This window comes from Podarcis muralis, chromosome 10, assembly GCF_964188315.1.
Source record: "Podarcis muralis chromosome 10, rPodMur119.hap1.1, whole genome shotgun sequence".
In the NCBI taxonomy this organism is placed as follows: domain Eukaryota; kingdom Metazoa; phylum Chordata; class Lepidosauria; order Squamata; family Lacertidae; genus Podarcis; species Podarcis muralis.
In genome coordinates this window covers 43,573,595-43,590,426 of record NC_135664.1, presented here as the reverse complement: position 1 = coordinate 43,590,426, position 16,832 = coordinate 43,573,595, and the positions used below count along the sequence as shown (strand labels likewise).

The window sequence follows — 16,832 nt, the reverse complement described above, 5'->3', positions numbered from 1 at the left end:
CTTTTTGCTAGAATCGGCGTTTGGCGGCCGGCGGGATCCGGTTGGCTTTTGCTTCGCTTTAAAAGAGAGGAGACTGTGTGGTTTTGTTGGGTTGAAGGCTCGGGCCTGAGCATCAAGGCGGGCGCTTCTCTGCAACCGCGAGTTGGGACCTTCCTTACTGTTAAGGGGAAATGCATCGTTTTAAGCACACGTTTCGAGATTGTAAGGATCCCAGATGCCGCAACAAACTTGCCGACCATCCAGCCAAGGATTTACCTGCCATTAGCCCACATGGTCTTAATAGTTCATCCAGACCTGTCAGCAGGCACTCTATGGACTCTAATCATTGTTATTTTATTATTACTATTAGCCAGTTTGCTCTCTCTCTGGGAGAATTTACTTTCCTGCCTTGTTGCACGCTCCTCTCTCTTCACACCCACCGATATATTCCATTGTTATAGCATTCCCCACCCGCCCTCAAGGTCAGAAAAATAATATCAGTCGCACAGATGCAAGGGGTTTCTAAGTCAGCATCCATGTGTGTCTGAAAACCCAAGTTCACTCCTGGAATTTTAAACTGAAATGACAGCAAAGCAACATCTTAAGACGTCTGCGAAACAGCACAGCAGCTCTCATTGCTTTCCTTTTCAAAATTGCCACACTTTTTTGTATGCGTGCATCCTATTGAACGTTAGCGAGGCGTGCTTCGAGGTCACCCATAAATCATATTCATTATTTTTACATTTTAAATTCTATTTGTTTTCTATAGTAAAGCAGCAAGGGAGAATTGTTCTTCCTCAGCATTTATTTCTTTGCTGCCAGGGACGTGCTACGTGTAGTGTAGTAACTGCTCAAGATGGCCAAAGCAGCTCGGTCTTTGGGGAAAAGGTGGTAGCTTGTATACCCCCAAAATACTACTTCGGGGAGCTGGTCAGACCAGGTTGCCCCACTGCAAGCTGGTGTTTTAAAGTCTTCACTCAAGAGGGCGCCTTACAAACTCTCTCTCCGGCATAGTAATCCGCTTACATGTGGATCCACCACTCGCCTTTTCCCTCCCAAATGCAACTTAAGCCCTATCTTGGGTGGACCGGGCACGAACTACACGTGTCAGGTGTTTCTTCCGCTAGGCACGTGCAGAGGAAGTGACCCGCTTTAAAGGAGACACCCAGCGCGTACAAACGCTTTCTTCCAGCACACACAATATCCGGTCTAAATTGGGTTGCATTTACATGGAGATATTCAAGGGACGGCCACCTGCCTCATGCCCGTGTGAACACAGCGCTGCACCAGAAACACAAATGCAGGCGGTACTTAACTATGGGTGTAAACAACTTCCGTTCTATGTACAGTACTATATTATAACCTATACCTAAATTAAGCGACACACGAGTAAATACTGTTTGCTGCCCGGTACTTTAAAACCCCCTCACTCAGCTTCACCCACTTTCCCAAATCTCCGTCCCCGCTTCGCCTCTTTCCCCTTTTCTGCCGCTCCCCCATTTTTCTTTCCCGCGTTTTTGTTGCCCTTTTCCAGCCCCGCTACCAGAACGGCCGGCTCGACACCAGAGCTTTCCTATTGGTGGCTTGAGATGCCTCCTGTGCTCTGATTGGCTGTGCGCCTCTCGGCTAGCGCTAGGGCGAGGAGATAGAGCGGGAAGGCGCGCGGCGGGGCGCGTGCTGCTAAAGCTGCGCTGCTGGCTGCTAGCTTAGCGCAAGGTGAGCTGGAGGAGCGGGCGCCGCTTGAAAAGCATCCTTCGCGTGAGGCATCTTCTGCAAAAGGGCGTGCAGCGTCTTCCTCTCGTATCCCAGGGCCGAGTCTGCAAAGGGGCAGAGGGAGGCTGGGGGCATAAAGTGGGGAATGAGTTGGCGCCCCTAAAGCAGAGCAATGTCTGGGGGGAAAGGCGGTGAAATGTAGTGGAGAAACGGGCGGGGCAGGTGGGATTGTAGATATTTTTCAACAGCAGCACCGTGGTTGGAGAGTCAGCAAATTCCTCCCCCCCCCCCCCTTGAAGTCAGTTGGGAACGTGGGATTTTAAAAATAATGGAAAGGCTGGTTTGAGACAGCAACGAACTAGTTGAAATTTGCTGTCAGTATTCTGTCTATATGAACTGCAGGTCTCCAGGGTTTCAGAAAAATTCCCAGTGCCCGCTGGGCAATGCCAGGAATCCCGGGAGCTTTAGAAGTAAGGCAGGTGGTCTGCTACCACTGAGCTACGGCCTTCCCCAAACCTTAAAAACACTTTTCTTCTAAATACCAGTTTACTCAGATGTAAGTCTGTATTTGAAAAATGTCACAGTGCTCTTGAAAATACCAAGTGGGAGGGATCAATCCTGTGGTCACTCAGTGTCAACTGAGTTAACTATATATTGCTGTGGAGGAGAATAAGAAATCCACTGACACATAATTAACAGGTGATACCAGACTGTTATGTAAATATCAAGAGCCTTTCCACTCAAGATTTGCAGAACTTGGCAGGAGTCTGCAGCACTGTTTGTTTAATTCAAAATATCAAAAATGAATTATTTGCTTCTGTTGTATAAAATCTCTTAAGTGCTGTTTGGAGCACAGTCCTTATTCCTTTCTATATATATTTCCAGAACTAAATATTTTTGGCGGCAAAGGGAAGGAATAAGCCACACCTCAGTTACAGCTGCTTTTATCCTAGGATCTCGGTAGGATTGGAGGGATGTAATATATGCTCTGTGTTGCAAAAAGGGTCTGTGCAAGCCTCTTGCACTGTTCTTGAATGCAAAATAAATGTGGACCCCAATCCCAAGCATATTTATTTGGAACTAAGTAAGTCCCACTGAACCCAACCAGATGTCCAGTCAGACATAAGCATGCAGAATTTCAGCCTTAAAGGATCTGGCAGAGATTTATCAAGAGGATGTCTGACTAAAACAGTGGACCTATTACTTGTGGGTAATAGGGTAACTGTTTTCTTCCTGACCACAATTCTGTTTCTTCAACAGCAGCTTGACATACATTGTCAAAGCACACAACAGTTTTCTTACCAGTTTACCACTGGCCCGGCCCTGGCGTTTCCTGAAGCAATTTGATGTAGTGGTTAAGAATGCCAGACTAAGTACAAATCCCTGTGCAGGCATGTTGCTAACTTGTAAGTGTAATTTACTTCTCTGAAACAGCAGCTAGGTTGGTAAAGCTGTGCTGGCTGAATTTCGTCAGGTAGAGTTTTGTGTGACTGAATGCTCTGCAAAAATATTAAAAATTCATGAACATAAAAAATTAGGTATTGCCTCTTCTACTCCCAGACTTGCTGGTTTTCAGTATATGTACAGTGGTACCTCGGGTTACAGACGCTTCAGGTTACAGACTCTGCTAACCCAGAAATAGTACCTCGGGTTAAGAACTTTGCTTCAGGATGAGAACAGAAATCGTGCTCTGGCAGCGGGAGGCCCCATTAGCTAAAGTGGTACCTCAGATTCAGAACAGTTTCAGGTTAAGAACGGACCTCCGGAACGAATTAAGTTCTTAACCTGAGGTACCACTGTAAAATATTGTGGTGTTGTTTTCCCCATAGGTGAACTCCACCTGCAGGCTGACATGGTGAAATGCAGACATACAAGTTTGCCACCTTATCTACTGTTTTTAATAATAATAATAATAATAATAATAATAATAATATCTTTATTGTCATTGCCCCCTCTCGGGGACAACGAAATTACTTTTAATAACGGCTTCTGTGGTGGGAAAAGTGTCATCTGCTAAATTTCTTTGTGTGAGGGTTTTTTCAGAGGACATGAACAGGGCCTAGGAACGCTAATGGATAACAAGGACTCAGTGCTGTCTTTAAGGCTTAACAGAGACTAGCAAGAGACCATTGGTTTGGTCAACCCAAGTCAAAATGACAGCCTGACCTAGGTCACTTCCAGATTGAGCATTAATCTTGATTTGTTTTTACAGGTTTGCAGGGGGCTATTTATCAAGCATTTGTTCTGATTTGTTGTGGGGAGGTTATACAACATCCTACACTTTCCAGTGCTTTTACAATTTCCTTATCACAAAAGTCCAGTTGTGGGAGGGAAACAGGTTTGTTGCACAAGAGCTCGAAATCATATTTAATTACACAACCTGAATTTGCTGATTTGAAAATGCCTTGAAATGGGCTGCTTTAAAAATAAAACCCACATTTTGTCTTGAGATGCATTCCTATTTTGGGCTTTACTTCGGATACTCTTTGCACTTCCTATTGTATTTTATTTTTCTAGCTGGGTCTTCTTTTTGCACTCGCCACTGCTGATATTAAGCTGTTTTTTAAGCAGTGGAATGGCATTGTCTTACAGCTTTTGATGGAGACATCTGGAAATTGTAGCACCCCATATGCTAGAGTGACTTCTAAGTATCGTACACGTCTGCAGGATCCAAAGTCGCAAGGGGGCAAAAGACGGTTGTCTCAGGCACGCAACAGAGCTACCTTGGCAGGACTTTTCAACAACCTACGAGAAACAGTATATTCTCAGCAAGATAACTCCACATCAAAGGTATAGAAATAACTCGTAATCAGCACCTATGGGCCCATCTGCACTATTTTTAAAACACTGTTGTTCCTCTTTAAACAGTCATGGCTTTCCCCAAGGACTCTTGGGAACTAGTTTGTTTCCAGGAGTGCTGTGAATTGTTAGGAGACTCCAGTTCTCCTCATAGAACTACAGTTTTTGGGAAGAGTGGTTGACTGTTAAGCCACTCCGAGAATTATAGCTCTTGGAGGAGAATGTTGGCTTCTGAATCCATCTTTTGTTTATGTGTTTTGAGGAATACAATGAAGGGTCGAAACAATCTGCATGAAAGGCCATGCATTTCCTGATCTGGTGGGTATTAATTTACTGTGCTGTCTTCCTTTGCTTTTCATAATCCATTGTACAGTATTTGAAGTCTTCAAATGGATGTTTAGCCGGCAACAAGAAGACGATCAGAAAAATCTAAGGCATATTAAAATGTTAATCTGCTCAGAACACAGCTAGATTGGGCCTGTTCTCTGTTTTTGTTTAGTGTCAGGTTTTATGCAAGGCTAAGAATTATATCCAGGAGCTGGAGAAAACCTTGGAAAACTTGCTGAAAATGAAAGGTATCGTACCAGCACCATGACACCTCATTTAAATATGAAAAACCTTTTCCCTGACTTTTTCAGTAGGCAAATGTACTAGGCAGACATGACTAAAGAGGTAAACTGTCCCTGCAGATGGCTGAGGTTCTTGTTCCTTCTGACATACCATCCTGAGCCTGGTTCTTCTTACAAATAGTAGGTGAGGTGGTAAACCTATATCTTCAACTAAGGATGTTGGAGAATTCTAATGGAAACAGAAGCAGAAATTGCCACTGTTTGTGTTTTTGTCCCAAAGTGCAGAACAGAAATCAATCCAGCAATTGCAATTGGTACTCACTTCTTTTTAGTCTGCAACTGATACCTAATTAATGACCAAATTTTAAACATTGTTCTGACTTTTCCTTTACATTGAAATGAATGGCCTAGGAAGGATTACATCATTAATTATTTCATGCCAGGGTCTCATTCTAGCTCACACCTCCTGCCCCCTGAAATTTATTATGGGGGAGGAGCTTGCACTCAAAGATGAACTATGTGATTAAGTCATATGTATTCTGTCCCTCAGTGTGTTTCAGTAAATGCAGAAGGCGTGCTAGATAGACCTCAATTTTAATCTTTGCTCAGGCTTGAAGATTACAAATTATCCTTTGGTGATGTCACTTTCCCCCCAGGCTATCTTGCCTCTTCCTTTCCCCCCATCTGACCCACTGGTAGTGGCTCTCTGGAGGCTTGGGCAGAGTTCCTTTCTCATCCCCTGTGCTACCTGCTCCTTTAATGCTGGGCACTGAGCCTTCTGCATGGCCTCTTCCAAAATAAAGTTGTGGGATTTTTCTGTGATCCCTCATAGGCCCTGTCTTCTCTGGCTTGCTAACTTGATTGTATTTCCTTCTGGAATTTACAGTTCTAGTGCTTATTTCATTTTACTCTGCTTTTCCCTTGGTTTTTACATTGTGATATATAGTTTGATTTTTTTATTGTAAGGTGTTTTGAGCATAAAAAAAGGATGAGGATTTAAAATATATACAGTGGTACCTCAGGTTAAGTACTTAACTGGTTCCAGAAGTCTGTACTTAACCTGAAGCGGACTTTCCCATTGAAAGTAATGGAAAGTGGATTGATCCGTTCCAGACGATGAAAAAACACCCCCTAAAACAGCAATTTAACACGAATTTTACTGTTTCACGAGACCATTGATCCATAAAATGAAGGCAATAATCAATGTACTGTACTATAAAATAAATAAGACAGTATTTTAGATGAAAAAAATTAAAATTTATTTCCAAACTCACTGTTTGGAGGGGGCTCAGGGTCCTCTTCCACAATCACAGTCGCCTTGGCTCCCTGCGTTCGTGGAGGCCTCAGAGAGCTCCTGTGGCTGGAGCCCAGTCGCAGAGTCTCTGCAGGCACCGTGGATGTCGGGGCTAGGCTCCCAGAATTCGCTGAGCCGCTCTAGGCACTGCAGATGTCGGGGCTTGGTTCCCAGCATTCACAGAGGCATCAGAGAGCTCCGTAGGCCCCGCCGATGTCCAGGTTTGCCTCCAGGCAGCGACGAGGCCTCCGAGAGCTTGGACAACTTACTTCTGGGTTACAATCGTTCGTAACCCGAAAAAATGTAAGTTGAAGCGTTCATAACCCGAGGTACCACTGTATACCAGTATCTTGTTGGTAACTTATGAAGCCATTTACCCACATCATTTCGTTGAAATGGGCCTGGTGTGAGAGAGCTTCAAAATGTGCCACTTTGTTGATGGGTGCTCATTCTTCTGGCAACAGAGGTTTTAAATCTGGAGGATGGCCATCCATCGAGCTTGGAGGAAGTAAAGGAAGAATATGTCAAAATGTACTTCAACAATCACAGGTAAGTCACCGAAGAATATAGATGTACTGAATTTGTCCCCTTTAAGCAACTCAGAAAACTTTTATGCAAGCTTCAGGAGGATAAACTGCTTCTGCCTTGTGAGTTGTGTATGTACACACAGTTTCAGGCTATAGGAACAAACAAGAAGCAAAATTATTGCAGAGCAGGCTGAGCCGACCCTTAAAAGCAACTCATTTTGTAGCATCATATCAGTCCCAGACCCAAACCCCTGTTATATTTGCTTCTCTCTGCCAATGTAGTCCTTTTCTTAACAGGATTTGGGTAGCCTAGCAAGTTATTGGGGGGGGGGGGGGAAGTAGCTGCTCATAATAAAAGCTTGTGTCCAATTAAGTTTTACTCAGAGCAGACCTATTGAAGTTAACAAACTAAAGTTAGCTAGGGTGATCCATTTCAGTGGGTCCGCTGTGACTGGATAAAACCAACAGCCAGTCAATCTCTCATCCCCTAAATATTTTCTAGCTTTCCTTTTCTTGCTTCTAGTGCTGCTGCATCCCCTCCTTCAAATTCTGCAAGTCAGAGTGGCGCTACCGTCTGGTACGTGATTCAGGAACACGAAAAGACCTTGGTAGGGGAGGATGTGACTCTGAGGCTGACGCAGTCGCCAGCTGCCTCTTCTCCTGACCTCATGGAGTTTGAGCGGTATGTGAAGCTTTTCCATTGTTACTTCCTTTGGAACAACCCACCTGCTAACGTTACAGAGGATGGAATTTTCTGAGTCCTTCCCTGATACAAGAAAGACACCAATAGCTGCAGGATAGGGTGATTTCTGTGGGTCTGACTTCACCCTTCATAGGACTCCCTAACGAGAGAAACTGTGCCCTGTTGAAATTCTGCTGGAGTGATTGGTTACCTTTGTATAGGGGAAATTATTGGGTTGTCTTTGTTTTATGTATTTTGCATTTTTTATATTGTCATTGTTATATTTTATGCTGTTAGCCACCCTGAGATCTATAGGTATAGGGCGGTATACAAATTTAATTAATAATGGTAATAATATAGTCCCTGACACTTTTGCACTGGCATACGTAACATAGGAAGGCCACAGGAAAGCAGCTGCATTTGTCACAGAGCTTTGCAGCTTTTAGAAAATTCTTTTCCCCTGTGAAATAGAGGAAATGTTTGCTCACATCTGTCATAGTCAACAGAATAGCTTAAATGGCCTGAGCACTGTAGAACACACACACACACACACACACACACACACACACACACACATATATATATATATATATATCCCATACAAGCTTGGGATAATGTTTTGTTGATACAAATGACAAGCTAAGACCTAGCTTGATGCACATTTGTGATGACTTATCTTCTATTGCTGCTTTTCTTAAGTACTATATGCCCACCACATAACATAATGTTATAATTCTGCACTATAATCTGCAATTCTCTTTTGAGGGTCAGGCTGAAATAGAGGTATCAATCCAGCTTGGCCAGCAGGTGGCGCAAGCCTGCTTCTCTCATACACTTTATTGTGGCCTTTTCTAATTAACAGAGTTCTTCGACTGTCTGCAAAAGGTTTAGCCAGCAAAATAAGCACTTTACTCCTCACAAAACCTATACAACTCCTTTTGTGGTTTCTGCTCCCTCCCTTCCCACCTTCAGTGATACTCCTTAGAGCAAGTCTGACCAGGTCTGTCACGACAAGAGTGAATAACTGGCTGTTGCTGTGCAATAATAGGCCAAGCACATGTGTCTTCTTTACGTTACTGATTCTCCTCCAGTAATTGGTTCTGTAATCAGATGTGACACAGTTGTGACCTTCCCTTTTAGTGGTTGGATAGCTCAGCTGGTAGAGCATGAGAAACTTCATCTGTGGGTCATGAGTTCGAGCCCCACGTTGTGCGAAAGATTCCTGCATTCCTGGGGGTTGGACTAGATGACCCTCGGAGTCCCTTCCAACTATGGTTCTATATACTATATAGTTGGGCAACACAAGAAATCAGCTCATACTCTCCCCCCCCCCCATGCACCCACCTACCCTAAATCATAATTTAGGGGAACTTCCAGTGAGTTAACAGGCATAATAGACTACTGAATAGAGTGACATGTTTAACACAGCTGAAAACAAGACCATATATGTTCCGTCACCAGGAGAAATGCTGGGTGATTCCCTGGCTTGATACTTTGGTGTACAAAGAGAAGAGCCCATTGCTCTGTTGGTGGTTCACTTGTGCATGCAGAACGTCTGTCCCAGGTTCAGACCTTGGTTAACTCCATTTAAAAGAAGAAGAAAAGGGTTCAGGTAGCAGGAAAGAGCACTCTCTGCTTGATCCTCCTGGAAATCTATTAACCATTAGAACAGACCTGGGACGAGGCAGCTTCCTAAATTGTGCCACCTTCTCATGGCTACTACCAAATATATGAGTCACAAAAGGGACTACCTGGTTGGTCTCTGCGCTATCGGATGCTATCCAGACCACATTCTAAAAGCTGTCTCCTTTCCTCTCTTATCTAGATACTTACATTTTTACAAACAGACAGTAGACCTGCTGGTAGATAATGGGGTTGTGAGCCCCGAAGACGTTACTCTTCCTGTGGTCTCCACAGCCGTTTCCCACCTGTGGCAGGGCCTCCCTGAAGAGAGGAGGGACGGTGTCCTGCAGTACTGTAATCAGAGGCAGAATTTCATCACTGAGGTCAAGATGGCTTCCCAAGAGCCTCCTTGTACTGAGGGCAGTGTGAGGGACAGCGGAGCTAGTCAGGAAGCCAGCGGTTCGCTAGTATCCACACCAGAGGAGGTGAGAAAGAATCACTCTTAAGGTAGGATTCAAGCTTCAGAGTTCTAACCAGGACTGGCTCTAAGGTTGAAGTGGCCCTGGGCAAAGCACCTTTTGGTAGGCCCCATCCTCCACCTGTAGCTTCTGCAAGAAGCAGTGCCTCCCTCTGACAGCAGCTAGTAGTGCCTTAACCAGTGTGCTCTAAAAAGGGCAGGCAGCTGATCCAACTGACTGTTTTATTTCTCTGCGTGGAATTTATAGCCAGTCTTGCACCATAATGTCCCAGGGCGTTGCTTATCAATGAAACAATGATCACACGAGGCCCACCTTACCCGTAGAGGCTCGGGGCGCCAGTTTCTGGAGGGCACCAGGCGAGAGTCCGGGGAACACCGAATGAGCGAGCGCCACTCCCGGCGAGCGGCAGCTCGGTTTTTTCCCTTTTAGCCTGCAGGCGCCAAATTCTGTGGGGTGCCAGAAGGCTAAAAGGGGAAAAACCGAGCCAATGCTTGGCGGGAGTGGCGCAACACGTGCTCAGCACAGGTCCGCGCACTCGGTGTGCTGCCTGCCATGGCCACCGTGGCACGAAGCAGTGGCCAGCTGCTGCTCTTTGCACCATGGTGCCGGATATGCTTAAGACGGCCCTGAATCACACAATACATAAGTAGTCAATAAAATAAACAGTGTCAAAACAATACCAAAGCAGGCAATAAACAATTTCAGGCGAATGGCTTGTTAAAATCCTCAACCCACTCCCAAATGCTGGAGCACAGTGTCTCCAAAGAAGGATCAGTCTAGCAAATCACTTTGGGTGTTTTACTGACAGCATTTTTATTGTTCTCTTTTGTTGCTTTTTTCATTCTGTGTATCGCCCTGCTATGACAGGCGGTTTTACAAATAATAAATAAATGAATACATTGTGGTAAATTAAAATGACGGCTTGACTGAGCTCCTCAATGCTACGGGGAGCATTTGACTTGGATTAATAAATAAATAAATCTGATGAAACAGAAATCCGGAAGGACAGGCATCAGCAGTGGGCCCTGATGGGGTGTTAAAAAGATTCTAGTTTCTGACACTTGCCCTGGCTCCTAATCTTCAAGAATGCTGGCACACACCCCAAAAGTGTAGGGGAGGTGTAATGACCTATTTTAAAATCACTAGGATAAATTATAAACTCAGAAGGCAGGGCAGGTCCTGGGAATAAATGGCAGGACTCATTAGGCAGGTGAGGAAAAATTACAGGTAAGGCAGCACCTGTTTCCAACAAAAGCTGTAAACCTGAGGTTCTCAGCTAAAGTGACCATCTTGAAATGAAGGAAGAAAAATGTTTGAGCCCCTCCAGACATAAACAGCACGGTGACTGGGCAGGCAGGCAAAACTCATTTATGGAGAAGGGTAAAGAGGTCAGCAATCAAAGCAAGCAGTAGCATCAGCCCCATGTAATTTGAATGGGTGGGTGAATTTACATATAGAAATTTTATGAAATAAATGAATAAAATAACAATGTATAACAAGCAACAAGAGACCCTTGCATTAGGAAAAATACAAAAGATTGCAGAATTAAATCTCGACAAGGTTGAGCTGCCAATATGAATAATTAAGGTTAATATTTATATCAGGGGTCGGCAACATGCAGCCCATGAGCCAGATGCGGCCCACGAAGACCGTTTTACCAGCCCACAAGCCGCCCCTGCTCCGAACTGCCTACTCGGTGAGTCCCCCGCGCACTGCGCTAAACCGACGCAGTGCGGGAACTCGCTGAGTGGTGCCCAAGATCGTGTCTGCGCACGCGCAGATATCAGAAATCTCATCTGTGCATGTCTAGACTCCAAAAATTGCTTCTGTGCAGGCGCGATTTCTGGCGTCGCACTGCGCCAGTCCAGCCCACAGACAATCTCTGTGGGAGTGATCCGGCCATTAGCAGCAAAACTTCGTGTACCGCCAAAACTTCCACCAAAACTTCTGCTGAGGCAATCTCATTGCTTTGCAAAGTCTCCCTTCATATAAAGAGAATAACCATACTCTGTGGGAGTTCTCCATGCAGTGTGGACTCCCACTTCTCATCACCCCTAATCAGTATTCAGGAATGATGGGAGCTGGAGTCCGTCAACATCTGGAGGTCCACAGGTTTCCCATCCCTCCTCGCCTTCACACTTGAGGAATCTTGGTTACAACTAGGCTAAAACAGAAACATAAAACACAGATACGATTCACATGCTGCAGAAACATTCACTGTGTTATAGAAAGGTGGTTTAAACCCAGTTATGTGCACACAGCCGAGTTGGATCTGGAATCCAGATGATGCAGTTTAGCACAATGCTAGAAAAGGATGGAGCTACCAGCACGATCCCTACCTTTCACTGACGCTGTTGTGAATAACTGACCCAGATTCAAGGGTTACAGAGAATTAAAAAGTGACGCTCACAGTGAAACTAGCTGGCTTCTGTCCCACACTTTTTATTAATTATGGCCAACTCTTATAAAACCAGGAAACAAAACACGACCTACCCTAATAATAGCCTGTTGTTTTTTAAGAGATTAAAAACTAGATTTTTAAAGAGATGATTGACACTAAAAGCTTTATTGCTCATGAGTTCCAAGTTCCTTCCATGTTTGTCCATCTGCATTCCTTTGTCATGCAGAATTGTGAGGTGTGTGTTTTTTGTTAGATAAAGTGCTTCGCAGAATACCTTCCCATGTTGTTGTTGTTGTGAGTGGCATAGTGTTCAAACAAGACTCTTAACACCATATCTATCTGAGAGCTAGTATCCAAAATGCCATCTCCCTCTTTTTTTAGATCCTCTTTGAAGATGCATTCGATGTGGCAACTAGCTTCCTGGATAGAAATGAAACCCAAGAAATGTCCAGCCAAAGGTAATAGGCTCAGTTCTGTGGACTGCCAAGATCATGGGTCGGCAAACTAAGGTCCAGAAGGCGGATCTGGCCCAGTTGCCTTCTGGATCCGGCCCAGGAATCGCTGTGTGGATTGGTGTGTGGATTCTGATTGTTCGGGCTGCGCCATTCCCCCCCTCTCCCCCCCACACCACGGTGGCGCCTCCTCCCTCCCTCCTCCTGGCTTATCCCTGCCCTGCCTAGAGGGGGAAGGGGGCTGGGCTTTGTTGAACTGCGGTTGGCTGAGCGCCATTTTTAGCAGCCCCTCTCCGGAGCCAGCCCTTTCACGCCGCTCATCATCCCGCCTCCACCAGCCCCTGCCGCTTGCAAGGCTCACTATAATCTCTTCTTCTGTTTGTAGCTCAGCATTCACAGGCTGTACTTCAGAAAGCCAAGAGGATTACCATCACCTCTACCTGCAGATCATCAGCTTCTTGAAGAGCCTGTTTTTTGCCAACACACAACCTTCCCAGGTAGGACTTTGCAAAGTGCTTGTTATAAGTGCCCACCCCACCCAAATATAAACTTGCAGGTAATGTTAGGACCGCCTGTTGTGTTGTTGAAGATATAAGAACTACCACATCACTGCAAGTAGGTTAAATTAATGCACCATTTGAAGGCCTTTTTCAGAATGCCTTGCATATATTTCAGAGCTAATTGGGTGCAACGGCAATTTTCACTTCACATTTGCCTGTTTGTCTCTCAGGCAGTCTTTCAGTTGTAACATGAGGGTATACCTAACTGCTCTTCAGGTCATGGGTGAATAGGGCTTTCACAGGGGCAGGTGCCCTATTACAGAACTGCTATCCCCAGGGTGCAGCATTTGCCTGTAGTGTGCTTGTTGTTGTGGAAGTCCAAACTGTCTATGTTTGATATATCGATAGCAGACTCATATAATCTGAATGTGGATCTTCTATATAGCCCAAACAGCAGCATCTATGCACAAGACAGTTCTTTTAAGACTGAGCCTGCTGAGGAAGGAAAACAGAAAATGGGGAAGGGGGAATAGAGCAGAGAATCCTGGAGAGGAGCACCGCTGGCTGGTACTCTGAGCAGCTGCACTGTATAGACTATAACATTTTGTGTCCTTGCTGTGAAGCCTTCTTTTCTATCTGGCTTAATGCATCAGGAACCAAGGAGAAGGCAGAAGCTTTGCAAGGATTCTTCCAAGTGCCCCAGGGAGAAGCAGCAGCTTGGGGGTGCAGGGAGTAGTGGGACAAAATATTCATAAGGCTGAGAAGGGAAGAGAAAAGAAGCTGTGAGCAGCAAATGCCCTGTGCAGTGAGATGGGTCTCTAGCTGTTTTTGGACTACAACTCCCATCACCCATAGCTAGCAGGACCAGTGGTTGGGGATGATGGGATTTAAAGTCCAAATACAGCTGGATTCCCAAGTTTGAAAAGCCCTGGATTAGAGCATAGAAGCAGTACAGGTGGATGATAGAAGCCATCTCCTCTGGACAGGAGATCCTGGGAGCTGTAGTTATGTAAAGGGGACCTGGGTATCCTGAGTAAATCTCAGCATCCTCAACAGACTAAAATTATGTGACTCATCTGCAAGCTGATGATGACTAAGACTGACCATCCCAGTTCAACTCATTCATAACAGTAGAAGAGAGATAACTGCAAAGTTTAATTGGGCAGGAATAGCAGGTTTCTAGTTGAGAGATGATGGGCTGAACAGGAAGAAGTAGGAGGACTTGTTTCCTTTTTTTAAGAAACAGTGGCACCCAGTTTCTTTTTTACATAACTGCAGGAGAATACGCATCAATGAAGAGAAATGTGCAGCTAGGATAACTGGTTTCAGCCACGGCTTTTGTCCTTGCTTAATGTCATATCCATTAAATGCTTCACATTATCCCTAGAGACCAGGATGAGGTGTCAACCCAAAGTTCTTCAGGGCTGGGCACATGCATTAAAGTCTGTGACACTGTTAATCTCTGAACAATATAAGAAGGGCTGCTTGTAATAATACTGTGTGTATCCTATACTTACAACAGCAACAAATCACACAGTTTCCCATCAGGAGCAGTTTTCCATGTGGAGCAGGTAGAGAAGGCCCAACTGCAATGATCAAAAGACTTAGAACCACTTTTTGTTTTTAAGAAAGAGGCTGGAACTCTAGAATGTTGAAAGGTGGCTGTCATGATGTGCCACACCGTGATGAAACTTTACAGAACTTAGGAATCGTCGAGGGAGAGCAAACAGAGTAAAAAATACTCGTTCTCAAAATACTAGAACTTGGGGCCATTCACCGAAATTGCTTTAGCACCCATTGCCTAGGCATTCCATGTCTGGAGTTAGTATGGTTCAGATTAACAAGGTTTGGCTACTTCTATTGTACTTTGCTGGGTTAAATGGACATTTGCTCTTATCCTTCAAGGCAGTTTGAACTGCATCCTTTTTCTTTCTGTTTTTGTGGCACCCTTTCCCACTTTTGAAAGGAAAAGGTATTGTTCCGTTTAAAGCAAGAAATAGCTAGCAGAGCTCTCGTTCTTTCTCCTTGTGTGCATGCCCAGCTAACTTAACTCGGCTAACATTTGCTTTACCTCCACAAAGCTGCCATGTGTGGGTTGGGTAGAAGTGAAGTAATGACAGATGTGCCCGTCAAAATCAACAATTATAAACATTTTGCTGGGTGGCAAGCTTTGAGCTGCTCCATCCAATGAATCAGCTTGTCCCAGAGCTCCCTTTTTTAAAATCATATAACGGGAACATTTAAACTCCATTGGCATGTGGGAAGGGGGAACCCCACCGGCAGTAACTAGATTCTGCTAGTTATCATTACCTAGGATAGGGATGGGAGATCTGCAGCCCTTCCAATTTTATTGGACACCCAGCTTCCATCAGCTGGTCAGGGCTGGATGAGGATTGGAGCCTGACCACATCTGGAGGGCCCCAAGCCAGCTACCCCTGTTCTAGAGAAAGAATATTCATTTACCTGTTTTGCCAATGCCATTCACTGCTAATAAGAGCTTTATCCCTCTCCCCCTGCATCTGTTTGACAGGAAGAGGTTCTCCAGCTGGATTATGAGACTGTGATGCTGAGATGCACAGAGACATTTGATGACGAAGATTTGTAAATTAAGATGGTTCTATTAAGCATGGGGGGGTCCTACTTGTTACTTAATGACACCCCTCAGCCTATGCCACCATGAGAGGAGATGCTGCTTCAATTCCTTGGTGTTCATCATGTTTAAAGGAGTTCTGTTTGTTTATACTACATAATTCTTCATTGGTTAAATTATTTGTACTTTTTACATGTATTGCAGTTTGATATTTATAAAGTTAAAATTAAAAAAAAAGAAGTACGTCTGAAATTTGGTGCTGAGAAGTGCAAAACAAGACAGGTTGGGAAGAAATAGCCACCATTTCTACTCATAGCATATAGCGCGATGGAGCAACTCCCCTCTGGTGAAAGGTTGCAGCATTTGCGACTTTTTAGTTTAGAGAAAACAGGGAGCATGACAGAAGCTGGTAAGATTGTGGGTGCCATGGAGAAAGTGGCTAGAGAAAAGTTTTTCTCCTTGAAACACTGGAACTTGGGGACATCCAATATTGGAAGATTCAGAACAGATAAAAGAAAGCACTTCTTCACACAATGCATAGCAAAACTATGGAACTCATTCCCACAGCAGGCAGGAGTGGCCGCCAACTCAGATGACTTTAATTCGTGGAGGATCTGCTATGGATGGCTACTAGCCATGATGGCTGTGCTGTGCCCCCACAGAGGCAGTAATACCAGTTTCTGGAAACCACAGGAGGGGAGAGTGCTCTTAGCTCTCACATCATTGCGACTTCAGTTTGTTTGTGCTAGTGCACACACCAGGGGTGTTGATGGCTGGGGATGTCTACCCAAAGGTGTTCACACATTGAGTAGAGACAAATTAGGCAACGCATTAAACTGCAGCATCTTGCAGCCAAGTACAGTGGTACCTCGGGTTAAGAACTTAATTCGTTCTGGAGGTCTGTTCTTAACCTGAAGCACCACTTTAGCTAATGGGGCCTCCCGCTGCCGCTGCTGCACAATTTCTGCACGATTTCCTGAAGCAAAGTTCTTAACCCGAGGTAATATTTCTGGGTTAGCAGAGTCTGTAACCTGAAGCGTATGTAACCCGAGGTACCACTGTACAGGATACATATGCAGTAAGCAGGAGTGTGAACACAGCCTCAAGGAGGCAGCAAATTTCCTACACATGTATGCACACTGCAGTGAATATGCTGCCTGATTTAGCAAAGACGCAATATTTGAAAACCAGCTGCTATCAATATCTGCAAATGTCAGGGATGGT

At 44.7% G+C, this 16,832-nt stretch overlaps 1 protein-coding gene across 9 annotated transcripts; it reads left to right on the top strand.

The window, feature by feature from the left end:
- Positions 1-25: 25 nt before the first annotated feature.
- STRA8 (stimulated by retinoic acid 8) lies at positions 26-15,822 on the top strand. 9 transcript variants are annotated; one of them, XM_077934886.1, is made up of 10 exons: positions 1,312-1,695; positions 2,953-3,098; positions 4,285-4,482; positions 4,991-5,066; positions 6,819-6,903; positions 7,405-7,563; positions 9,389-9,671; positions 12,448-12,524; positions 12,904-13,015; positions 15,549-15,821. In XM_077934886.1, the coding sequence occupies exons 3-10, from the start codon at positions 4,291-4,293 to the stop codon at positions 15,621-15,623; spliced, it is 1,059 nt and encodes a 352-aa protein (XP_077791012.1). In that variant the 5' UTR covers positions 1,312-1,695; positions 2,953-3,098; positions 4,285-4,290; the 3' UTR covers positions 15,624-15,821. The 9 variants fall into 9 exon arrangements, with proteins under 9 accessions (XP_028602055.2, XP_028602050.2, XP_077791012.1 ...); XM_077934885.1 differs by lacking the exon at positions 2,953-3,098 and adding an exon at positions 2,578-2,652; XM_077934888.1 differs by having other exon boundaries at positions 1,312-1,737; positions 2,956-3,098.
- The last annotated feature ends 1,010 nt before the right edge of the window (positions 15,823-16,832 follow it).